This window comes from Pholis gunnellus, assembly GCF_910591455.1.
Source record: "Pholis gunnellus genome assembly, chromosome: 13".
Taxonomy (NCBI): domain Eukaryota; kingdom Metazoa; phylum Chordata; class Actinopteri; order Perciformes; family Pholidae; genus Pholis; species Pholis gunnellus.
Genome location: NC_136540.1, coordinates 20,133,643 through 20,161,167, shown reverse-complemented (window position 1 = coordinate 20,161,167; position 27,525 = coordinate 20,133,643). Strand labels below are relative to the sequence as shown.

Here is a 27,525-nt window from a genome sequence, read left to right as displayed (position 1 = left end):
AAGTGCAGCTTGCCTCAGACAGCAGGTACTTTTCTGAAGAGTGCCACAGCCTGCTTTTCTTCTTCATGCCGTTTTCTAAGGACTTCCAGTGTGGCCAGCTGGGAGACGTCCAAGTAAGAAGCGTGCTCAGTGAAGCCTTCGGACCGGTGTTTCTGTCTCTGTTTTGGTTGAGACTGTACAGGGGGTTTGGCTATGGTCTTGGCATATTCCAAGGCCTAACATTGAAAGAGAGAGAGATCCACAAATACTGTAAACAAGTTGCTGTCAAAAATGGTACTGGTCCTTCAGAAATTACTGCAAAACCTCAGTCCACTTGTACATGTCATGGTTATATAACTTTACTGGTACATTCAAATACAATACAGTACATGTGATGTATAATTCTCCATCATCATTTCAAAACTTTGTAAAACAGGACAAAGGTTTCATGAGATTAGGTCACCATGGTAACCTAATCTGCCTGGCTAACCTGCAGCGGAGCAAGTGAAGTTCAAAAGATCGAGTCAGAATGTGTAAACAGTTTACCTACTAACCAATAAACCAAGGGCGTAGGTTTGCATATGGTCCATAGGGACTAGTCAAGACCAAAGTTTGGGAAAGACACAATTGTCCCCACTAATATTTTGTTAATTTGAATTGCCTGTTAGAAAAAAATATTTTGCACAATATATTTGCAAACTCATTCGTAATATTATTAGCTGGGCAAGTTAACGCGTTATTATCGCGTCAACGCATTCATTAATTAACGCCGACAATTATTTTATAGCGCGTTTCTTTTTATTTTGAAAGTCCGTTGCTTACTGGCAGCGGTGGAGGAATGGAGACTACTGGACATCGCTGCGGTAAAGTCAGCAGACACTCAGATCTCCGTGCTCAACTCAGCAGACACTTACATGTTAGTGACCTATATGCTGAAATTCACGGTAAACTCATTCAAACGGCACAGATCTGGAGCGAGCGAAGGACTTTGAAAGTTAGCGGAAAGATTAACGTGAGACAACATCCGGTTTCTTCAGACAAACATCCGGTTTTCAGAATAAGATGCCAACAAAGTATGGATTTTATTCACATTAAGTATAAAACATGCTACCTGCATCTCGTGAGTTAAAGGGAAAATACACCTAAATCGTGCCTAAAGTGTCTTTATTCTTTGATCGCTTGGTAACCATCATCACCTCTGAGTTACAGCATTATATAGATGAACAGTAGAGCTGCATTCACATGCTCTGACTGTCATGAAGACACAAGACACATACTGTATTTAGATGAAACGTGCTGAAACATGTTATTCCTGTTGCACAGCAGTGAGTTAGTGAAGAGATAGAACTGCTACTGTGTAAAAAGAATACTGCTGTTAAAAAGAACCTTATTTGTTTAAAGTGTTTGCAAACCAAATGTTATTGCACTTTTGTTCCTATAGCAGTACTTTTAAAATAAGAGTGTGCAATACACTACTTTTGAAGTCATTATTGAACTTTGCCATAACAATGCGATTAATCGCAAAAAATCCATGTGATTAATCGAGATTAAAAATGTTAATCGTTGCCCAGCACTACTAATAATTGCATAAAAGAGGAAAGCACTTTATTTATAGCCTATTAAGTGGTGCAGAATAGTTTTATTTGTTTTGTCTTTTTTGCCTGCACAACTGAAAAGTGTTTTAATATATATTTTGGATATAGAATATACTGTTACTGTATATTGGCATTTTAGCTGAACGTTTTTTATTCATTTATTTAACTATTTATTAACATAATATCAACTAAGTTTTTATGGCAGTGCTGAGACCAAACCTGCACCCTTGCAATAAACTGTCTGGATTAATAATATATAATATATAATATAATAATATTCGATATAATCGATATAATCGATATAATAATAGTTCGGAGCAGGAAAAAGACAATTGTATATTAATCAGCTGATAACCCTGATGAAAAATGAAAAAATGAAATTAATCCGAATGAACAACTTCTGACTCTATTACAGACTGTAACAACTGGAAAACTGTTGAACTGAACATCTAAGTGAAAGTAAAAATACTTAAACAAATAAATCTGGATCACTGAACATCAAACTCAAAGTAATATATACCTAAATAAATAGCCTATATAAATCTCAAACTCAAAGTCAAACTCAAAGTAATTAATAAATCTATCTGGATCACTAAACAAGACAAATAGGTGGGAGCATTTGATTTGTTAAAAGAGAGAAGTGAGAGGTTTCTCTCGGCCACATCAGGTGGAGTGCATGATGACGGTTATTTTTGCATAATCTGCTGACTGTCAGTCTGAATTTAATCATTAGTAAGAGAGTATCTTAAAGTCTGATTTGTTGGATTACATAGTTAGAATATGTTCTATATATGTACAATGGGTCATGTGCTGTTCTGTGGTTTATGGTCAGGATTACTTCTGCTGCATGTCCCATTATATTGTTAAATACCACTCTTACAAACCATTGATGTTGGTACATATCCCTGGATTAAGGATGATCCTAAAGTCTGTGATTCATTTCATGGTGAATAGTGAGGTGGCTGATTATTTAGAAGAGAGAATGCCAAATTGGTAAATTAGTTAAAGTAACAAATTAATGATTTCTCTTCCTCCATGTCTCCCTGTCTTCTATTGTGGACAAAGAGCTGATAATGCTGCATAATATATTCAAGATAACTTTTGTGGGGAGAAATACACTGAAAATCAGATATATCGCATTGATACCACTTTTCTGCTTGACGCAAAATCAGCTGTTCACAGGGATCACAAAGGTTTAGCCCAAATTTTCTAACCGTATCGCCAGAAAGAATCATGCACTGAAGGTTTTTGAGTTTTTATGGAATGGAGAAAAAAATTCAGATGTGGTCTACATTAAAAGACGTAATTTAAAGTCTGTCACACATTTATTGCTGGAGTGCCGGCACGTCGTCTTAGTCACTGGGAATTTATTAAATTACGTTACACATAAAATGATGGTGACATTATTTCATTTTATTTCTGACAGTGACTTTTTAGTGTATTGCCCTCAAATTCCATCAAAGCATGTGACGACATTATGAATGAAAAAAAATTCTATTGACTCAATAAAATAAAAACGATTAAAGAAGATAAAAAATAGTACCCTGGACTCTTTGAACATCAATGATGAGACTTTTGGTTTTCAGACTTTGAGGTTTATCAAGCCAAGCATTCATCTGCATTTTCTCTAAAGTAATCCTCTCTGTAGTACAACTTCCTAACTTTGAATTATCATGGTGTTTTGTGTATATTATATTTATTCGCAATACGTATGTTGTTAAATACACATACAGTAAGAGCGCAACTGTTAAATTAGTCATTATTTAAAAAATCTGTATTTTCCCCTAATGTATAGTCATATTTTGCTAACCAGTTGTGTGAGACTGGTTATCAAGGATCAGTCATGCTTAGTGAATCCAGATACCAGGTTGGATCCATGTAGTGACATTCTCCCTGATCTCATACACTCTTTGTCATTTTGCTTAGTCACAACTTGTCTCTCAAACAACCACAAGCACATATTCCTGTTGTGAAAAAGACATGTGTTAGGTTTCACACACATACACATTCAAAGAAGCACACACACACCTTCATCCTGGGAACTTTCTTGTCATTGCCTTCCGGGTCCTTGGCCAGTAGAAAGGGAATCCTACTTATCTTTTTGTTCTGCTCACGGATCACATTTGAATACAGCTTCTGTCGTTTCAGTTTCTCAGCATGATGACGGTGAAAGAGCGAGAGAGGGAGTGGGAGAGAAATAGAAGCAGATTATAAAAGAGGGTTTTAATTAACTGAGCCATTTCTCCCTTAAGGCCCTTCTCTTTGTGCTCCCCCCAGCAGAGCCTCTCCACGCAGCCCAACAATACCAAACACAGCCAGCCATTCAGTGGGGCTATCAACATTTACACATATCATTCACTAATAGGCTTGGACCTGGAGATGCCCAGGGCTCAATCTAGTGTAAATTGGCCAAACATGCTCACTTTTTACAACTGGGGATTAAAAGATACATCCCAGCATAAAGCACTTAACTTCTTTGAGGTACCCTCATTTGCTTTGTAGATGTAAGTGTATCTGTGGAACAGCATGGGAGCCTTTAAATAAAGAACTATGACAGTTGGAAGAGAGTCAGTGGACACACAGTGACACTCGTCATCAGGATGTAGACACAGACATAATTTTGTCCAAACTAATTCTAATCACGTTTGTGAGTCACTGCTTACAGCAGGTATTGCAGCAAAACAGCAAATTAATATAACATCCTGGTATGTAGGGCAGCTTTTGTATTGTATTCTTCTGTATCATTCTTCTATTTAAAGACCAGAGAGGCTCTGAAAAAGAAAATAGAAAATGTGTACACTAGTCTACAGATTCATTTCTGCCTCATAATGCTGAAAAGCTCTAAGTAGACAGATAAATGCATAGGAAAACTAGAAAATACATTTCCTGCAAAAAATGCATTGGAATGCTGAAAGCTGAAATGAATCGCAAAGAAATTCCTGAAAACACAGAAATGGGAGACCACCTGTCTGAAACATGTTGAAGGCCAAAAGCATTGGACTGCACTGCTGAAAACCCTTCTAGTGGAAATGTCTAACTGGCAGACTTGGAAGCTAAACTGTATTATCGAACGAAGCTAAGAGTTGAATTACAATGCAGGAAAAGCTTGAAGCTCAACGATTTTACTGTCAAAGTTATAGTAGTAAAAGTAGTAGTAGAAGTGGTAGTAGTAGTAATAGTAGTAGTAATAGTAGTAGAAGTAGTAGAACTATTAGAAGGAGTAGTAGTAATAGTAGTATTGGCAGTAGTAGTAGTCATAGTAATAGCTATAGTAGTGGTCGTAGTAGTAGTTGATGTAAAAGTAGTATTTGTAGAAGTAGTAGTAGTATTAGTAGTAATAGCATGTGTAGTAGTAGTAGTTGTAGTAGTTGCAGCAATAGTAGTAGCAATTGCAGTTGTAGTAGTAGTAGAAGTGGTAGTTGTACTATAAATATTATTAGTAGTAAAAGTATTAGTATCATTAGAATAAGTACTAGTAGTAGCAGTAGTGATATTTACAGTAGTAGTTGTAGTAGTAGAAGTGGTAGTTGTAGTAGAAGTATTAGTAGTTAAAATAACAGTAGTAGTAGTAGCAGTAGTAGTACTAGTAATAGTAATAGTAGTATTTGAAGTAGATGTAATAGCAGTAGTAGTAGTACTAGTAGTAGTTGTGCTAATAGCTGTAGTAGTATTAGTATTGGTAGTAGCATGAATAGCAGTAATAGCAGTAGTAGTAGTAGTAACAGCAGAAGTTGTAGTAGAAGTAGTAGTAGTAGTAGTATTACTAGTAGAGTAGTAGTAGTAATACTATAAATATTAGCAGCAGTAGTAGTAGTTGTCACAGTATTAGTAAGAGCATTAAGTATTTCAACAAAAAAGCCTCATTTTGAGCTTAATGTTTAAATACAGTTAATCCATGAGGCTGAAAGGGTGGGACTGGGTGGGGGAGAGAGGAGGAGAGGAGACAGAATCAGAATGTTTGAAACACACAAACAGGTTATTAAATGACAGGCTTCATCACAAGCATTCCAGTTAGAATTCACTCTGTGGGGCTTTTATTTTGAAATGGGGGGGGTTAAAGGGGAAGACCTGAATGACTATAAGAGAGAGAGAGAGAGAGAGAGAGAGAGAGAGAGAGAGAGAGAGAGAGAGAGGAGAGAGACAGTGAGTGAGTGCAGTAAGTAAGTGAGTAAGAGAGAGAGGGAGAGACAGAGGGAGAAAGACAGACAGACAGAAAAAGACAGACAGACAGAAAAAGACAAACAGACAGACAGAAAGAGAGAGATGACAGAGAGAGAGACTGAGTGAGTGAGTGAGTGGGAGGGAGAAAGAGAGACAGACAGACAGACAGAGAGTGAGGGGGCATGGAGTGAGAGAGGGAGAGGGAGAAAGGCAGACAGACAGACAGAAAAAGACAGACAGAAAGAAAGAGAGACGACAGAGAGAGAGAGAAAAAACTGAGAAAGAGCCAGAGTGAGAGAGGGAGAGACAGAGAGACAGAGGGAGAGACACAGACAGACAGAAAAAGAGAGAGAGACACACACAGAATGACAGTAAGACAGAGAGAGACACAAATACAGATGGGCAGACAGAGACGATGGCTTTTACTGATTATCTCTAAGTCATTTGTGTATGTGTGTCAGTGTGTCTGTGTGTTTATCAACTTCACAAATTAGCTCAATCAAAAACACCTGTGTGCCTGCAGCCCTAACATTGAGATAAAGCTGTGAAAAACCTGTCAAAACCCCCATAACCGTAGCTCCTATTGCTCCGATATTAGAGCTGGAGAGGAAGGATGACTAGAAATGTTGGACAGTTGTCTGTGCAAGATGTTCTTGGAGTAAGAATTAACATTGGTCGCTATGGAGCAGATAGTAGCACTTCCTCTCAATGTGAGGCTGGAGTGCCAAACTTGTAAATCTGTTGGATTCCACAGTCATTTGTCTACAAAAAGTACACGATTAGCTACACTTTCACCCAAAATAATGCATGAAGAGTGAAAATTGTGGATCAGTGGCAAAATATAAATATTTTTTTCACAAGATTCTGAAGCTCCTCTTCACTTTTTAAAGTTGAAATGGTGTCTATAGATGAAAGTTTGAGGAAGAAGAAGGCTTTGAAAGTTTAAGAGGATTTGAAAATGTTCTCCATAAACATCCCATTTAAAATTGTTTTGCAAAAAGCTTAATAATTCTAAAAGCATAAGAGGTAGAAATATAAAAAATCATAGCAGAGGTGTCCTTAAAGAGCTGAACATTTTGATTTTCGAACGGTTTCTGTAGCTTAGAAAATGTGCAAGAAGAGATCCAAAAAACGTATGGAAGAAATAGTAGTTGGATAAAGAATCAAAGAACAATACTTGGAATGCTGAATCAGCATCAGACAGACACAAACACACACACATGTAGACACAAACACACCCACACACGTAGACACAAACACACTTACACACACAAACACACACACACACACACATAAACACAAACACACACACATACAGACCAGACATAGACACAAACACACATACACGTAGACACAAAAACTCATAAACACAAACATATTGAAACAAATACGCACACATAGACACAAACACACACACAGATAGACACAAACACTCATAAACAAACATATTGAAACAAACACACATAGACACACACACATAGACACAAACACACAGACACAAACACCTATACACACACACAAACACACACACACACAAAGTGTGAACAGAGAGGCTGCTGTCGTGAAGTGAACCAGGTGAAGTGAAGGATACCCGAGTTGATGGCAACTACGCTTGTTACTGTTACAAGTAAAAAGCCAATACTTTATCAATACATCTGCCAACATGTAAACGAAAGTGAAACCTAACTCCACCACCGCTCAGCCAACAGGAATGATTGACCAAAAGTTTTTTTACTAAACTTCTCTGCTGGCTGCCAGCAAGAGAGAGGACAGGAGGACAAGAGGACAGAAGACAGGAGGACAGGAGGCCAAGAGGACAGAAGACAGGAGGACAGGAGGACAGGATGACAGAAGACAGGTGGACAGGAGGACAGGAGTACAGAAGACAGGAGGACAAGAGAACAGAAGACAAGAGGACAGGAGGACAGAAGACAGGAGGACAGGACAGGAGGAAGAACTGTTACTGACGGGTGTCTGTGTTCTTCATTCTTCATAAACTTCACTCAAAAATTGTAATCATTTCATTGACATTTTAGATTTGTGTCCAGTGAGATATTAGTGACGTTGCTGCTCTAGAAACAATATTTAGTTATATCTAAATTATAAATAACTAGTTGTACTAAAATCCTAACGATACTTATCCTGTAGGCCACCGTAATTCTCCGATACGCTTGGAAAGGGAGGGGCTCACACAACTAGATGCCACTAATACTTACAGTGTCCCTTTAAAAGAAAATAAATGACAGGCCTGTCAATGCAACATGTTGATATATCTTTGCAGTTCCTGGATAAATGAACCCACCTAACACAAACGGTTGAGTCTGGGACAATTTCTGCTGAGTTGACACTGACTGATGTTGCAGGTCAATACTTACTGTCTCTTCCATGGCTGTGTAGTCAGGACCCAGGCCACACAGATTTATATCTGACTTCAGCTGCTTGTAGTCTTTAAGACTGTATGCCTGAGAGAGAGACAGAGAGAGAGAGAGAGAGAAAGAGAAAGACAGAAACAGAGACCGAGAGAGAGAGAGAGAGACAGAGACAGAGACAGAGAGAGAGACAAGTTTTGCAGGACACCATTTGTGCGATCAAACATCAAGTCACACTTTTGATTACTTAATTTGAAGCTGACCTTTGTTGAACTGAACTCTATTTATTTTGATGGCAGTCAAAATGGCTCAAACAATAGATTCCTGACTGCAATTTGGATCAATTTTGATGTTTGTCATTGGGTTCAAATGGTGCACTGAGAAAATAAGAATAATATACCAAATAATAGACCAATGCCTAGCGGATGACATAGCAAGACAAAGCCTCAACGTGAGTGACACTGTCTTCACCAAACATTCTGTAACACTCTTCTTGTTTGGCCGTCTCACTACCTTGCAGAAACAAAGAGAAACGCTGATAAATCAAACATTACAATGCAGTGGACTCAAGTGAGCTATAAGTGTGCCAGAAAGTGCTCAGCAATTTGAGGAATATTTTCAATATTACTTGAATACAGTTGTTATGTGTGCTGTTGTTTGTGCTCTCCCTCTGCCCACCCTCAGTGTCATCTCAGGTGCCGCCCATTTCCCGGGATGCCAGCTGCGGCGGGTGATCGAACGCGGCTTCGCTCAATCACTGATTAGTAGTGGATAAGAAGCTGGGAGCTCCATACGGACAGCCCCAAACCGCAGTAGTACAGCTGTGGGTATCGGTGTGAAGCTGTGGATCACATCACCTTTGTTTCAGTGGTGTGGGCTGTTGTTCGTATAGTGTCAAGTAGTGTCGCTTTCTCGTCATAAGAAAGTAGTTTTCAGTTGCTGCCGTGTGAAGAGTCAATCGTTTGTTAATAAATATTCTTATGATAATTCATCTGTTGATCATGATTCTCTTTCACTGGGAATTTTACTTTATTACTCCCCTCATCCCTTAAGGTGCGTTCACACCAAAAGCGTTTCACGCGTCGCGAATCGCGCCAAACGTGCCAAACGCAACGCCGGCATCGGCGGGGACTATTTGTGTTCATTCGCGTCCAGCGCGTCGACGCGCCAAAAAGGGGGCGTGGCTTATCGGCCTGAAAGCTGTTCAACTGTCCGCCATCAACCGTAGAAAAATAGCCTCTATTTCTGCTCAGTACGTGTTGTGGAAGTCCCAGATATCACGGGGAACTAAACGCCGTCATGTCTGGTTCATAACATAGTCCGGAGGAGCTCCGTGGATTTCATCGAGCTCACTGTGTCTAGCGAGCCACACGTCGGCTGTTTACTACAGCTGTATGAACACACTATAAACTGACTTGGCTGTGATTTAACGGCAATAAACCGACAAAAAGGGACTCCGAAATAACTACGTAATGATGCCGATTTGTACTTGTTTTATCAATGAAGCTCGGATCGATCGGTGCTAGGCTATGCTAACATTACGATAACGTCATATAGACGTAAATACGGCAGCGTCTATTCATTGTTTGTACCATATGGTTTACACACAAACATGTCTACACATAGTTTGGTCCGGTCTCTACTGATATGAGGTATCGTAGAGCTCTGGGTGAACATAGCGGCTACAGCATTTATTTTCTGATTTAGCAACGGCAGGACTTCACTGATGACGGAGAGAGCAACTCAACGCTGATTGGCTATCGCGCTGGAGCGTCACGCGATTTTTTCGCAGAAGTTCAAATATTTCAACTTCAGCGTTTGGGGCGTTTCGGCGTTTCGGCGTTTTGACGTTTTGACGCGTCAAACGCGCCGCGCCAAACGCGCCAAACACGCCAAACGCGACGCCCCAAACGCGCCAAACGCGCCAAACGCCCCAAACGCGTCTGTACATAGACTTTGTATGTAATCGCGCCGCGTCAAACGCGTCAAACGCTTTTGGTGTGAACATGGCTTTAGACCCTAAAAAAGGGAACGTAACAACAGTACTATGGGTTACACTACAGTATCTCTAACTACAACATACTGTGTATGTAACTGTGTATGATGAAATATATCAAAGTCTAGATGGCATTCCTTGGTCTGATTAAATGGGGTGAAGTGACCTTAAGTGCATCTGTTTGGGGGATTCTTGACATGATAAAGCCTGGTTCTGTTTCATGCTCAACCACACACATGCCTTACACCCAGGGACTGTTTCACATTCAATGTCCCCAGACGATGAAGCTCACTGACATGAATGATCCCCTGACACCATGAGGGTGACCTTTTTAGTGAATTGTCTCAACAACTTTTGGATGGGTGTCATGAAATTTGGTACAGATATTCATGGTGACCAGAGAATGTATCCTGATGAATTTGGTGATTCTCTGAATAATCATCTTGTCCCGCTTGCACATCAAAGTTCTAATTTATCCAGTCAAAGACTTCTTGATGAATTGGCAGCCAATTGTGTGCTTCCATGGTTCCCAGACAATTTATCATAACTACTTTTCCTTGCCTAGCACCACCATGAGTGTGTGAAATGAAATGGTGGCAACCCATCTGAAGGCCGTCTCAACACCAATCAGATGAATTTCCATGAAATTTGGTTGAGACATTCATGTCCCCCTTAGGATGAATTGTAATAATGGGGTGATCATTCCATTTAGTTTCAAAATGTAATCAATTCATACTTTGGTTTATGACCTGTGAAACTAATGCCATTCCCATCAGCCTCAGCATGGCCACTGTGAGCATGTCAATGCTGACAGTTTAGCTCAAAGCACCACAGAGCCTCACAGAAACCCCTGGCTGCAGACTTTTTTCTTTGATTATACACATGATCCTTTCTAATTGCACTGTAGTTCAGTGAGATTGCCTCTCAATCAAACAATATGTTCAGTCTCATGAGGTCTTTTTCTGTCGATTTTGATGGTAAATATGTGTAAGTGGTGTTTTGTTCGATAGTTGCTATCTAGGTCTTGCTAACCACCCTAACTATTCCAAATAAACCAGAAACCTATTACTCCTGTGTATAGTTTGTGTACACCAGTGGTTGTTAAATAACTTGACACAAACAGTATAAAGTATAAATACTGTGTCAGCTTTCAAAGGATTTTGCATAGCATGCAATATTTCCTAATCAGGCTTTGATATTACATTGAAGTACTTTTCTCAGGGAACTTGATGTTGAGCTGAGGTTAAAGTGATACTGCAAAGCAACAAAGAGATGTACTGTATACCCGCTCCTAAGCAGCCACTGGGGATGATGGCGTGTGTGTGTGACCATATGCGCATGGGGGCATGCAATCCACAAGCTGCCCCAGACAAAAGGGAGCTAATCATTCCAGATTTTACTGGCTGCTTTTCAGAAGGAGGATTTCAGTTTGCTTTAGCCATTGGCCATGGACACAGCAGGGTACCTTTCTTTCCAAGCCCTCTCCCCTCTCACTCCACCCCTAAGTCACGCTCATCTGCTTTCATGCCCGGGCGCTGCAACAAGACTGCTTTACAATTTGAGCCTGTAATCTCGTCAGACATGATGGTTAACATGGTGGGAGAGATGGGAGGTCAGGGGGTGAGGAAGCTGGGCACCACAGGATGAATATGTGAAGGCTCAGTGTGAATACAGCTCTAAACACTTCACCATACTTTCTAGCCTTCCTTGGGTCTAGCTAACTCAATTGTTAGTTGAGGTAACAATACATATGATACACTATACCAGGGGTATCACTGACTGATCTGATTGGTCAAGTCTTTACTATCGCTCACTGATCCCCCCTCTGTTTAAACTTTATATAAAAAAATATATAAAAACAACAAAATGATTGTCCGAGATACACGTGACTATCGTCTAGCTGTTATAATATAATAATAATAATAATGGACAGCGCTGTTTATTGTGTGTAGTGTGCGTGTACAGTGCCGGCTATCTAAAATACTCTAATGAGCAGAGATCGATGAGACAGACAGAATGACTATGGAAATGGTGGCGCATGTACATGCTGCGGCCGATAGTGCCCATGAATTTCGCTACATTTTTGTCTATATATTTTTTTTTTTTCGTGTTTATTACTAATGGCATATGACGGAATACATTCATCAACATCTAATGTGAAGATGTCGGCCATATTATCTGCCCATAGAATTTTTCATTTGTTTCTTGCTGCTGTTTACATTCCTTATGATGCAAATTCATAATTTTATTTGTTTGTCATGTGTTTGTTGTGAATGAGCTACAACTGAATTTCATTGCGCATCCCTGTGTGGCATTATGAAAATTAATGATCCCTGTATCCTTGAATCCTTGAATAGACTGATATTTAAACCAAAAAAGGATATATCTTAGAATTTATTGGGAGAAACCAAGCAATTTATGTAAAATCTGACATTCAGCACCCCCATATAACCAGAAAAGAATGGTCCTTTATTTCATAATCACATTTTTCTGACACTGCGACGATGCGACTGTGAGACTGGCAGTGAAATTAGGCTCCTCCTTAGATCAAAACATCAAATAGTCGACTAGTTGAGGTCCGCCATACTCAATATATATATATATATATATATATATTCAATCTGTCTGTCTGTGCCTGAATTTTCCCGTTTGCCTGCAGTTGGGGACATTGCTGGATAGAAGGGTATATTTGTTAAGAGCATGGCCAGTCGTGTGCAAATGTTTGCACACAGAGATCACATTATCCTTTTGTATTATGGCACTTAAAGCTAACCTGATGAGTCAGATGGTTTGTTACAGAGAACCATCTGACAAGCTGTTATTGGTGATTGGTCTGGCCAGAAGTTGTTCAGACAAAAAGGCATTACTTCAAGAAGATGGATATCCTGTGATCCCGCGATTTTAACATAATCCTGTGATGTTGCAAATCCAGCTGCTGTGCAAGGAAAAAACACTATGTTAAAATATCAATATTTTGTTTGCTTGTTGTCAATCTGCACCAATTATGGGATTAGTTTCACCAGTGAGACTTGGACCGGCTTGAACAGCAAGAAGAATTTTTGCTACAGTCACCTGTATTTAAATATACCCGACATCAGGACCCATCTCAGCCTGGCAAACCAAAGGAGAGGTGAAAAAAAACAAACAGCCAAATCATTAAATGCAAATGGTAATCTTTAGTGGCCCTGCACCTCACAGACTCTCTCCCTTCTAATCACCTTATCCTCTAACACATCTTTAAATGGCTTTTCAGAGCCTGCAGCTCTGTGGTTTATATAGTCATCATCTTATGGCAATTAAGTGTAGCTTAGTGGAGCTAGACAATTAACCTGATGTTTTGTGCCCTTAGTCACCAGAACACTCCTGTTGGATTAAGCTGTCCCTGCATGGAGACAGCTGAGGGGATTATCTGGGACTTCAAAGGGGAATTTATTTGTGTAACCTCTCGTGTACGTGGAGATTAAAAGGGAATGCCACTCAATTGAAGAATTCATGTGTCACTTTTGTTAGGTGAAACTGCATAATGAGTCCTTATTTTTCTAACTGGAACACAATTATTCAGTATGTGTTGAGTGAGTTTTGTGGCTCTTGAGCCCTGTTTAACCACAGTTTTAAAATGCATGGATTTCAAACAAATAGTCTCGTGGTGTGTTTTATTATCTGTGTGACATCTCAGATTAGATGGCAGCTATACAGAAATACAATGATACACTGACGAAAAACTAATATAACCTCCAAAGTAGGTGACAAAACTGTCAGCATTCACAAATGACGCTCACAGACACACCAACCTTGTAAGTGACTCTCACCCTTCGCTGCTTCTGTTTCTCCATCTGAACCAGGTAGCCGTTAGAGCTGCTTCTATGGACGGGATTGTCTGTGTTCCCATCAGGGCTCAGCTCAGGCTCTTTTCCTGTCATTCCTATAGCTGGCAGAAGTGGGCAGGAGCCAGAGCCCAGTGACAAAGGGGTGGTGGATGTCCTGAGGAGGTTTTGTGGAACTTGCTGCTGGTCCTCCCCTTCACAGGTTAATGGCCACTTTAATGCAGCTGTCCTGAAACACAAAGTTATTGGTGGATGAATACTGATGACACCCAATAATAATAGACTACTACACCAAAAAGTATTTTTCATATTGTATTATTTCATATATTGCATATGCTTATATTCTTTTTCTTCTTCATTTGGTGTAACATTGCTAATCGGTTTACATAACGCACAAGTGTTCTGTCATTTGTGGTTTCATTTAACCATTGTGTTGTGATCGCACTAGTGTGTTTTTTAACCTCATTTGCTCTATTTCTTCTATCTGACCGCTATTATTCGGTGCAGCAATGATCCAATTTACCAATGAGATCCTCAAATTGTGAGATTTGGTCAGAAAACTAATTCTATAAATGGTTCACCTTTGTCGTTCTTCGGAGCAACTCTCCAGGTCTCGGTGGTGCAGATGTGCGTTTACCCCTCTCCAAGACATCTGGGAGGACATTCCTGGATGTTTTTGTTGACATCCAGGGGACAAGGCAAGTTCATTTTCAGATGCAAGGCTCCAATGTGGACAACCATGTAGAGACGCTAAATTGATGACGTCATTCTGGCCTCTCTGCTGGATTAACGGAAGGAGATGGGAAGAAGTGTTGAGGTTGATCTTGAGGTGGATGGTGGGGAGCAAAGGCTGCGATGGAGTCGTCTTCTGGGAGTTTGGCTGAGTTACGGCGGCCGGTCCTGCCAATGGGGAGCTCAGACAGTCTCCCCAGACAGCTTTGACCCCCGGGGCAGGGGGCTGCTGCTGCGGTTGAAGGTGGTTGGGGTATTCTTTTCGCTGGGCTTTCTTCCTTTCGCTGATCTGGGTGACCTGGGGTTAGAGCAGGATTAACAGTCTGAGGATAACATCTTTTCATTGATGTAAAATGTCAGAGCAACAAAAGGGTACTGATAGTGACTTTGGTATGCAGGGGTATTATTTCACAAAACCCAGACATATGGCAAGATCCAAGCATATAACATGATTTCCCACATAAAACCTCCATATCCAAAGAGAAAATAGGCATGTAATAACAGAAACAGTCACTACCATACACAACTGGAATACTGTGTTTTAATACCTGCATACAAACTCTAATTGTGGGTCTGATTTTGCCATCATCATAGGCAAAGACTGCTGCTGTGAATGTTGACTGTCTGAATCTTCTGCATTCTGTGAGATATGCTAACATGCAGAGTATAGCTTTGCCTATTTCTGAAAGTGTTCTGGAGGACAAAGCATCAACTCTGAATCTACCCATTCACATCAGAAAAACAACAACAGATAAACACAAGCTCTTTATAAGAGGCACAATTCTTTCCCAAGTGTAGGAAGGGCTGGAGCTCTTCTTTGCATGATCTCACCAAATTATTTAGCAGGAGGTCTATGAGCAAGTGAAAATTTTCCCTGTTCAAATAAAGAAACATAACATCATGCATCTAATGCCGCTGATTTAGCAACCATCAGCTTTGCCCAATCCAGTGGGAAAATATTTATCCTCATCCCCTTGGCAGCGCCAAGGTGGCTGCTCAAGTGCTCAAAATAATAATGCTTCTCAAATCCTCTCCTTTTCACTCCGGCTGCTCTTTTTTTAAAGATCATCCCTGGCAAGTCACAGTGCAACAACAGCATCAGCCACTGTGTTTATATTCCCTAAAGGCAATTAGAAGACAAGGTGATAGTGTCCCAACTGTGCAGCAGCTAGGTGGCCCTTGCAAGAACGTAAACATTTAAGTGTCCATAGACACAATACTGCAAAAGAAACCGTGGCATCAATACTGCATCCATTACTACACCATAATACATTAATTTACTTTTTCAGTTGTTACTCATTTTACGTTTGTGGCATGGAAATATGTTCAGTTAATGCTGTAATGAAAATCATTTAGTTTGCTTCAGGTCTCCCCTCCGTGGCAGAGGACCATCTGACTGAATCGATGGTATTGACAGGCTGAAGACTTTCCACTGGATTCCACCAATTATGTGAGCTTGAATAAGGTCACAAGGAATGAGTGGATCCAGTTGTAACATATCCATCAATAAGTGTGTTTGTGATTGCATCTAATAGGCTAAGGTGCTACTATTATGCTGAGAGGAAGTCAGGGCACTGTTGCACAAACCACCTAGATCTCATGCTGTTTCTATATGTAAGCTGTATGGTCCTCTATCTGTGACTTTTGAGGACATTTTTATGCTTTTGGCAATTAACTGAGCCATACATAAACTCACAAACCAAATAGGGGAATCTTTTTGAAATGACAGAGAGCCTTTTAGACATGTGGGTGCTGTTACAGATGATCAATAAGGATAGAGCAGTCGTTTGAAGATCAGGAGCAGGTGTCAGTGACTACTTCATGTCCAGCAGTGTACACACTTGCACACACACCTTTACCCATTCCCCCTGCCATTGCCTTTTGTCACCCATTATAAACCTCCCAATCAGTTGGAGCAAATGATCAAGCCTGTATTGCATTTTGAGCATGGTAAACTGTGTAATATCTTTTTTACTAAATTGGGAGGCTCGTAATTGCTTCCCTGCGAGACGATGTCACAACAAAGTCTGGCAATTGCAGCAAGCTGTATTACCTCCTGTACCCGGGAAACATCTGCTTTTTGCAATGAAGACTTCAAAGGGGCTGTGGATCTTGAATTGCATTTAGCTGCTATTGTGGCCAGCCCAGGTAATCTTGATTAGGTGTTTAGACTGAGGCAGGGTATACAGTGGCAGAGAGCTCCCCAGAGCTTTGGTCTAAAGCTATTAAAAGATTGTACATTATGTTGCCCTGGCTTTGAAGTGAGGGCCTGCCAGAGGAGTAGGGACTCTAAGGGGTGAGTGCAATAGCAGAAGATTGATCTGCTACTTCTGTCTTTATCAAAGGAGGCCCAAGCCCCGATGAAGCCAATCATGTCTACTGCCACTTGGCTGAGCTAAACATTTGCTGCATTAGGAAATTGTGTACATTTAATAACACGTCTAATTATCACAAGTTGCCTTCAGATGGCCGTGCTCTTCAAAAGAGGGCTGTTTTAAAAAGGGCCTAGTAACAACTGGCATGTCTGGACACATATTGAGTGTTGCTATCTTTTGCAAGAAGCCATGGACAAGGAAGGGTGGGAGGAAGCACAACAAGCTTTGTGATATAACAGCTTTGTGATGTGGTTATCCTAGTTAAGAAAAATAAAATGTGTTTGTCTATCTGACCTTTAAATTACATTTCAAAATATCAAATACTGAAGGTAGAAGATAACAAAATTCTCATATGTTACTTCTTTAATCTTATGATGATATAATATTTCATTCAGTGCTTGTGAAAATAAAAATACCTATTCCTATTCCAAACCATTCCAAACATGAGGCACCAGAAGACTAGAAACTGTGACTCTGTAGAATCAGTTCAATGTTTGTGCATTTACATTCAAACAGTTAAACAAAATGTGCCGTGAGCATTTGCCAATTTAATTCAGCCTCTTACTTTCTAATTACTCAATAATGCAGGTCAAAGAGAAGTCTCACGATGATGGCATCTAAAGAGTTTGGGATCTTTTGATTTTGAGAAACCTGCTCATGTTCACATATCAAGAATGAACTGTACACGTTTGTAACAATGGCATGTTAATCACAATGATGCAATGAACTGCAGTTTTTACATAGATATTCCTATATTTTGGTGAGTCTATTTTTTTAAATATGGTTGAAAAGGACTTTGCTTTAAGCCTATTTCTGATCAGCTTTGTTGATACATTATACAGTTGCCAGAACATACCCAATTCATAGATTAATCTTATGATAAAACAGGAAATAGACGACAAATTGGTGCCCCTTCTTTTGTGCCCTATGTCCCCCATTAAGTAAGACACGTCTTTGGGGAGACGGGGCAATGGAAAACTAATAAGCGAATTCAGAGGGAAATGACAAAACACAAGGGTTCCGGAGAGGGAAAGGCTCTGGCTCTGTTTACCATTGCACAAAGCTAACGGCTCTTGACTATGTAAATGGTGATGATATGAGACATTGTCGAGGGCTGGGGCTCAGGTGGTTGGGGGATATTATAGTCAGCAAACAGTCTTGTGGCCCAACAAATGGGGAATTCGGGCCATCCCGACCAATTATGCCACTGTGCCAGGTGCAGGGATCTCTAAGAGCCTATTGGTAACCATGCGTCTCTGATGTTCTTGTTGTACACATCAACTCATAATAAGCACTGCATTGCCAGTCATAGCTCTTTTTATATGGTGGAGAAGAAGGCAGATGAAAACAGCTATGCTCCTCTGCCAAATTAATTTTGCAGACCGGGTCAGAGCAAACATCATAGGATATTCTCTTAGTTGTCTGAGATGACAATAAAAGGTATAAAGATACCAATAATATTACTAAATGAGAATAAACTTGGCTCGTGCAGAAGCAAACAATCAAGGCCTATATTCTGCTCGGGGGAAAAGCTGCATTCAAGGAACTGCCGATTAACAGTGTCTCCAAGAGGAGAAATATACTGACACTCACACTGCTTTTCATCTGAGTGGACAGTAAATGCAGATCTCTGATAGACATGAAGACACAACAGCATGTGTTGTGCAGGAGCACTAACAAGCCCCAGAACTGACCTCTGTGTTTAAAACATCTTAATGGGTTAAGACATCGCAAAACATTGCGCTATCATCACTATCACATTCATTCGCTGATACTCCAAAAGCTATACTTACTGCCTAAAATACACAGCATCACAAACTTGCCAATAGCTGTTTTACCTCAATAATACCTCAATCATGGCTACAACCACAATCTGCCATCTTCATTTCCAAAACAAACAACCTAAAAAAAGGTCATTCATAGAGGCCAGTATCAAATAGATTAATCTGTCCATCACCAAACAAGGCCAAGCGGCAGATCACAAAAACTCAAGTGTAAACAGTGACCGTTTATTCTGTGATTTAAAGAATTCATATTGCATATTTCATTCCAATATATATATCCGGTAGTCCCCAGTGAAACCTAACCTTAAGTCCTGTAAGAGTAACAAAAGCTCGACAGCCCAAGAATCATTATCAATGTTAGTGCAGCTCCTGCTGTCTGTTTCTGTAATTGCAACCTGTTTCAAGAGAGGGCCTGCCTATGAGTGGCCATTACAGAGCTGTTTGAGAATTTATCACAAGACAAAAATCCAATTCTCATTCAGGAATTTTAACCGTCAGCATATGTTGTTGGTTGAGAAAAATCCAAACGATATACACACCTTATTGACGTTATGAGGCATATCCTGCTTACGTACATGCACTCTCGCATAGGAGCCATATGTGGACGTGTTGCATCCCAGGGTTGTTTTGTTGCGTTCCACTATGTCCTCTGGCAGTCTTTCTAGCTTTTTGTTGAATAAAACCTTGGGAAATGTGCTCATTTGCTGTATTTGACTGGGTCCCCCTTGTGTATGCCTCAGTTCTTGCAGGCTGTACATAGCATGAATATCCTTGGTCAGCTCAGGAGACCTGCTTGCATTTTCCCCAGCATTGTCACAGCTATTCAAATACTTCGCTATGAATCCTTTCAGCAAACTTTCGTCACTTTCATTTTTAGTGATACGGCAGGATGGTTTTGAATGATCAGCCTCTGGTGATTGAAGTTGTAACGTATAGTTGTAACAGTGGGGTGATGTCACTGTGCTAGTCTGACCATCTTCTGGGTGGAGGCGGTACGGCTGCGCAGGCTCATTGCCAGCCATATCAGGAGTCACCAGAAGAGCTGGACTTGTGTCGATGATGTATCTGTATTCTCCTTTTATTACGGGTCCTTGGCTGTCACCACGTGACTGACCAGGTTTCTCTTTAGGGACCTGGTAATATTCCTCAACAGAAATGTGTGGACTCTCGTTGAAGCGGCCAGCTCCCCTCAGGTTGGTCCTCCAGTTGGGGTCATAGCGTAGGTCATTATAGGCATCGTCAGTGAGCAGCTGGCTGTGAGGTTAAAAAGAAGATAGCAACAATGATCATATGTTCAATAACTAGCCTGAGACTAATAGCTGCATCAGCAAGTTGTAACTCTATTGCTAATTGCAATCCATTAAGAAAATAAGAGACAAGAAATAAATTGGGAATTATCATTATGTCCATATATGTACAGTACAGGCTCAATCATATTATTGGTAGCTGATTTAATTGTTGGTAAGCAGCTTTATTAAGGAGACCTGAATGTCACATAGGCCTTTACTTTAAGGTCAAAGGAACAAGGGGCATTAGACAATTATTAGAATGATGATGTCCTCAAACAAAAAGAGCTGGGCCTTATCAGAGACTTCTGAAATTGAAACAGATGAGGGAGATTATGTGCCTGTTTTTAGAGATAATTTTCGAATTTTCACCTCCAGGCTCACTAATGAGAGTGTATTTGAGAGCTACTAGCGGGGAAATGGTTCACAAACGGCAATTTTCAGCTTATGAAATGGCTTGAAAATTGCAGGCTAAAATGTTCTTTCTGATGGTGATGAAAAGATCTCATTAAAATAAATAGCAGAGAGCCTCTTTGTTGTGCTTACGGAGAGGACGAGGGGAGCCTAATTCTCCTGCCGTTATGTTGTGCGTCCGCGGGGGGGGGGGGGGGGGGGGGGTTTGCCTAGGTGTAGGGCCCTTCACTTCGATGAGGCCAAAAGGGTAAGGGATGTCTCTCTAATGACTCAGACTCAAACAACTTGGAGAATGCATTATAGACAACATGCAGCTGAACGTGATGCTTCCAACACTGGCAAAACATCACAGCCTAATATTTATTTCCGAGATACAGACACCTAAATACAAAAGCCAAAGAAATATTGTGACAAACATTGAATGGGTAAATGAAAAAACTGACTATACTCAAATATCCTTTTGCAATATTTCGAGCGAGGTGTAAAACATAGTCAAGAGGGATGAATGGAGTTGCTTAAATAGGAATCTTTGGCTTGAATGAGAAATGCCCATTGGGTTTCTAAACTATGCAATGGCACTGTGTGAAAAGGCTTACCCGCTTTGAGGAGGACTATGAGAACACGATGATGGGAATAAGACTGTGTCCACTGCCTTGGCTCTATTAAATGGAGCCTTTTGTGAGAATATGTCATGGTCATTTTCCTCTGAAACAATGTACTTTGGAAGCGGACCCACACTTGGTGGGCATCAATCTGCGCGGGGTAATGATGGGAAAATGGAGAATGCCCCTTCTATATTTTGGAGGGAAATGACTGTGGCTGTGTCTGCTGGAAAGTGAAGGGAAACAACGGTACGAGTCGAATAGAGTGCAAAAAAAGATGTGGTGTTGTTCTCACCATAGATGGCTACCTCTGCTCCTTCAAAAGAGAGAAAGAGAGATCTCCTTTTCAGCAACAATGATCCTTGTTAATGGACCATGAGTGACGCTTATTGTGATCCACCCAAACAAAACAAAAATCTAATTTACCTCAAATGAAAGCTGTTATTCTGAAAGCTCCTGAATTAGGCCATTTTCTCTACAATGTGCCATCGGTGCCTGCATCTCATTAAATTAATTGACACCACTTCATTGTTAAGCGATGAATGAGGGCTATTTATCTTTCATCATCCATGTACTGTTTAAACGTAAAAGGTTTGATTGCTGCCGCCATTCTCCTTGCTGTACACCATCTAAGCAGCACTATTATCTGTTTAATTTCAATTAATTTGTCACAGACATTGAAAGTGACCGTCTAGTTCAATAGGTAAATTGAACAAGGGCGGACCCATCTCAATCTCATCATGTTGAATAGCTTATATAATGCCACGTTTATATCATTATTGTGATACACAAGGCTACACAGCCAATAATGTGATAAAAACATTACAAAAAGTTATCTTCTATATTTTTATCACCAAGAAATGAAGCCTGCAGGTTCTTTTTTTCAGTTCTTAGCAATTGTGCCACTAACATAAATCACTGCCATCTACTGGCCAAACCTCATAACTCTATTTAGTCACATGTATTTCACATGTATTTAAAGGATAAATTGGGGGATATTCTTTATTTCTCTTATTGTCAACAAATTCCATTAAAGGTTAACCCAACAAGTATTCTGTGTGTATCAATGTCTGATGTACTCTACTGTTCAAAAGTTTGGAACCACCTGTTATATTGATGCTTTTTTTCTCAATAATGGCTCTTTAAACTAAATGAAACCAGTATAATACAGACAACATATGTATTATTTACATTTACAAGAAGAATAAAATGAGTAAAATACTGCTACAAATACATTTTTCCCCAAATACACTTTGATTTGGAATTTGTTTTCCAGTCCACAAAAGCCTAAGGGACCCTAGATCATTACTGAATATTGGTCTCTGAATATTTTGGGAAGCTGCTTGTCTGCAGTCTACTTTGTGGTGTGATTGAACAGGTTTGAACTGGGATTTGTCAGTCAATAGTATGTTTAGCTGATATTACCCGATCAAGTTCCAGTAGAGCTTCTGGAAGCACAACACGTTGCCTGTTAATTTGACTGTTGCCCTCAAGCTTTTGTAGCAGGAGATTCCAAACCTTTCAACGGTTTTCCTCTGTGCCACAGAGCTCCACTGCTGTCCAAAAACTACTAAAACACGCTATGTCATTACATTGGCTGACATGGAGCCGGGACAGTGGCTTAATATGTTAGCACTGAAAAGAGAACCTGAAGTGAAAAAGGAAACATTGGCATTGAAGGGTTATATTGGCACTGAGTAATAAAACAAAGGCATTAGAAAATAAAGAATGAATGTAACACTTTTTCATTTTTTACTTATTATATTTGTATATGTTTTTTGCATTCTGTGGATTTCAACAACAATCTTCAGAATTTCTGCTGTAGGTCAGTCTTTTTTCCGTTTTTTTATGCTTACAGTTTCTATCATGTGACAGTGGTTTAACTTTTATTTTCCTGTCATCGTTTTTGTGTAGAGATGAAGGGTTTGTGGGGCGAGGGTAAGAAGAGCATAAATGGACAGAACGCCTTCCTTCCTGAACCTGCAGCTACTCCAAAGCCTCTGGCATGACTGCACATCTACTGAATGACTTCCATGCTACACTTGGAACTCCCAGACAACAAGTAAGTCTATCTCTCAATGCCGATGTTTGATCATGTTTAACCATGCTGGGATCAATTAACTTTTAACTTATGTTATGTTGTGCAGCATACAGTAGGAATATCTGTAACAACACACTTGTATACATGCACACAAACACTTACAATACTCCCTATAACAAATACAAGCTAAGTAGGTACCATATTCATAATCAGCTTTATATGTCCGTTTATGTTGTGTAACACCTTTATCTGTATAATTCTTCACCTGTTTGTTTAACAAGAAGCTTAACAACCTTTTCAAAAGTTATGTAATTCTGGTTTGGAAGAGGTCCGCTGAAACACGCGCTAACATGAGCTCAGTGGTGTATAGTAACGAAGTAGAAATACTTCCTTACTGTACTTAAGTAGTTTTTTTGGATATCTGTACTTTACTTTACTATTTATATTTCTGTTGACTTTTACTTTTACTTCACTACATTTTGCAAAGAAAACTGATACTTTGACTCCGATACATTTCCCCTGAAACCTTCGTTACTCGCTACAAAATAAAATCTATTTTAAAAAATAGAAAAATTACTAACTGAGACAACACTTTCACGTGTGTTATTTTGCTACACGTGCTCCAGTATAATGACTCCAGTCGTCTCATTACACAGACGAGACGATCATTACGCACAGACAAGAAAACACATTGTTGATGAGCTAACATGTATGAGTTAATTGTAGTTACTGGATGGAACTCCAGTTCTATGAGGACATGAATAGCCCTCTAACATGTGAGGAGTCAACCCCCTCAAAAAAGATGGCGTGAAAATCAACGTACATTTTGCCATCAGGGGGTGTACACGTAGGCTCTGTGCTGACGTCCTGATGAATCAGCTCCATAATTCAGATACATAATGCCCATATATAAAGTGATATTGCATCAATTTGTTCTGTATAGGCCTATAACTATCCTAACATTGGTAACATCTTTTTAACCTTTACTTTTCAGAAGAGTTTTAGTTTGAGATGACTAAAACATGAAAGAACTATAGAGTTCATACCCACGCATGACCAAAGCATGCCATCTGTACAGGGAGGAACAATGCAAAATCTCTCATTTCTGGAAGAAAGTTATGGAGTAGACAGGAAGCAGCTGAGCACTGATGCACAGCAGGGACATGTGATCTACTTAGAACATTAGTAGTGAATCTGCAAACGGTATTCCTAGCTAACAGCGTCGGAGAAGCGTTACACATTTTATGGCTAAGAATACGTTTTATTTGCAACTGAGCGTCTTGGTGTTGGAGCTACGCTAACCTGAGTTGGCTAACCAAGGCAGCAACAAGACACCATACCACGACAGGACACTTTCAAGTTACGGTGCTTTTGAAAACTTTTGCTGAGACCCGAGTGGATCTAAAACTCAACGAACACGTTTGCAGGAGGACCTCTGGCTGGAACTGAACCGCACCGATGTTCTGTACAACCGCGTCATTAAACTCTATGTTAACAAAGAAAGGAGGATGGACTTTGTCTTTAAGTGAACTGCTTTGGGTGTTTTACATCTGCAGTAGCGTTACTACTGTGTTAATTTGTCTATCATGTCATTTTTATGATATGGTTAATATTGTTCCCTCTGATGTGAATAATATTTGAGTGGATCCTGCTCTTGAGTGTGTGGTGGAATACGTGTTTTAGCTCCACAGTGTTGCTGGATTGATTTGTCATGCTTTGTTGTCATATAAATATATGTGACTGGTTCTTGTGAGTTTGTTCTTGTCATTGTGTTAATTACATTGATTTTGACTATATGCATTGCCTGTTGATGACGAAGCATCCCGTCATGCGCCTATCCATGTATCTGCACTCTGCAGTTAGTGTATTTGTAGGTGTTGAGCTTCATTTTTACACAAAACAAATAATAACCTGTGGAGGTTAAGGTGCGGACATGTGATTCTCTGTTTGGGGTTTTCTTTTCTTTTACAAAGCAAGAATTATGGTCTGGAAAAATGGGGATTGTGTGGCGATTGCTTTATCCCTGTTTGAATCAGTAGGGAACAGCTGCCTAAACTCTGCGGGGAGAGTTTGTAGCGTGTGTGCTGCTGTTGGTTTTCCTGCTAAGCTAGTTTAGCATAGCGCGCCCCCCAGAACATGTTGTTCTTCCGTGGTGGGCGTGTCAGACAGCACGTTGTCTGTTACGTTGGGTGGGTTGCCAGGTTGAGCGTAGTGGCTCCACCGAAAGAACATTATATTTCCCAGAATTTAAGCTTCTAGATTTTCCAAATGCACAAGTATTATTCAAACGTATTGTTCAATTCGTTATGCGCACCGAACCGTGAGCCTAGAACAGTTCAATACGAATATGTGTATTGTTACACCCCTAGAAACAAATAATAACCCGTAGCTTTGATGTCATAATGAGGATATTAGGAGATGGTTCAACTGTAGTATGACAACACAGAAGGCCCAGGTATAAAACACACGGCCTGCCACTGGTTTCAACGTATCATGAAGTTGGCTTATTTGGAACACATGGGCTTAAAAGGAACGTGAGGAACCCATTAAGCCCATGCCAGACCTTTGACAAATTAAACAATAAAAAACATTACAAATGTATATAAATTATTGACACTTAAAAGAGAGATTAGTATTTAATTTCAACAAAAATGTTCTCACTTAAATTGGGGAAGTATACTTAAAAAATGTCTGAAAGGGTTTGGTGGGCTTGATAGGGACATTTACTGGAAATTATACATAAGTCAGCCATGATGAACACATGAGGTCACACGGGACACCGGGCAATGTGTTTATTATTTTACTGTAATATATTACACACTGTCTTTTACATTTAATGCAGCGCTTATGAACCAGAGTAGTACAGATGCGCAGGTTTCTTAGACTTTTATTGCACATATGAGAGACTGAAACCACTCAAATGAGAGGTGTTGTAGTGCTTCGGCCCAAGTCTTGAAGGGCTGCTGTAAGTTCTACAAACCACCAGATGTCACTGTGTCTTTTCTGTGTGTGAAACCCCAAAGCTTCAAATCTTTTTTGCCACAAAAAACTGAGTAAAACAAATATAGAATACTGCCACTACCATCTTTTAACACAAGCCTAAATCCTTGTTTTACTGGAGTTCTAACTTTGCCAGTGTGATATGTACTCATGTACAATGTGTTCATTACAGCCTAATGACATGGTTAGGTGCCATTTCATGGTCGACAAAACACGCCTCCTACCACAACTATCTGATGCTGTGTGTGTATATGTGTTACTTTGGATACCATCATTTAATTGCAACACCAAACAGAAATTGAGTAACTTACCTTGTTCCCTCTCTTTCATCCATGTGTGTGTCTAAATATTCAGTCTGTAACAGGGAGGGGGTATGTTTGTCATGGGGGTGTGCTGCTGCATCAAGGCTATCATAAACCTGATGATCCTCAGTTTCATCATCATTGCACGCATCTTCATCTCCCTGCTGTAGGCGTTCAGCATTCTTCTTTTCAGGCAGTGTGTATTTGTTTTGGTCATTACGCATTTGTAGCTGCTGCTGGTAGGTTCTCTCGTGAGCCAAGCTCTCTGTGTCGGACTCCACAGAGTCCCTCTGGACGGCCAGAACCACTGGTCTTGGAGAAGGACGCTTCTCTTGCTCCGTCTTCAACATTTGAGACATCTTTTCATGTTTCAGTCCCTTATCCATTCAACTGGAGAAGGTTGCGACAGGATGGCAATTATAAACACTGCAACCAACAAACAACAAAAAAAGACAGATTTATTGTACAAGAAGAACAGCAGGCTATAAAAGCTGCAGAAGTATGTTGAGCATTTATGTCTTGATTTCATAGCTTTGAACAGCACATTTCTGTCTGGGTAAAGTGCAGGTCAAAGATATTATTGATGCTTTAAAAACCTCATGATCTAGCATGCATGTTCTTTACACTTTTGACCTCCTTTCTAACCAAAGTTCACAATGTGCACTTGAATACCTCACTGAAAGCCGACACTAAACATGTGTCAATATTGACTCAAGCATAAGGATACTGGCCGTATTATGATTCATCTTTCGTACACAGTATAATCAGGTCACTTCTTTCACCAGCCAAAAATGCCAACTGGAATATACTTAACAAATTAGTCTACAATTGCTCCCGTAGCTGTGCCTACAGTATGATAGCATCTGAAATGTAAGTCGCTTTGGATAAAAGCGTCAGCTAAATGACTGTAATGTAATGTAATGTAATGTAATACACCAATGGTGAAAACTAACAGGAAATTGTCAATCTGCCTTTTTCTCAAAGCAGGCATTTTAACTTGTCACAGTATGGAACACAGCTGTCACTACGACAATATCCATGGCTCCAGTCTATCAAAGTGTTCCA

The 27,525-nt window shown here is 40.0% G+C and overlaps 1 protein-coding gene across 1 annotated transcript; it reads right to left on the bottom strand.

Annotated features, from left to right (window-relative positions):
• Window positions 1–14: 14 nt before the first annotated feature.
• Window positions 15–26,819, bottom strand: jhy (junctional cadherin complex regulator; the record flags this gene model as incomplete). The annotated part of the gene is made up of 7 exons (XM_079171947.1): window positions 15–215; window positions 3,603–3,731; window positions 8,111–8,197; window positions 13,910–14,153; window positions 14,506–14,954; window positions 19,775–20,069; window positions 26,470–26,819. 7 exons carry the CDS (start codon window positions 26,817–26,819, stop codon window positions 15–17), a joined length of 1,755 nt encoding a protein of 584 aa, XP_079028073.1.
• Between the last annotated feature and the right edge of the window lie 706 nt (window positions 26,820–27,525).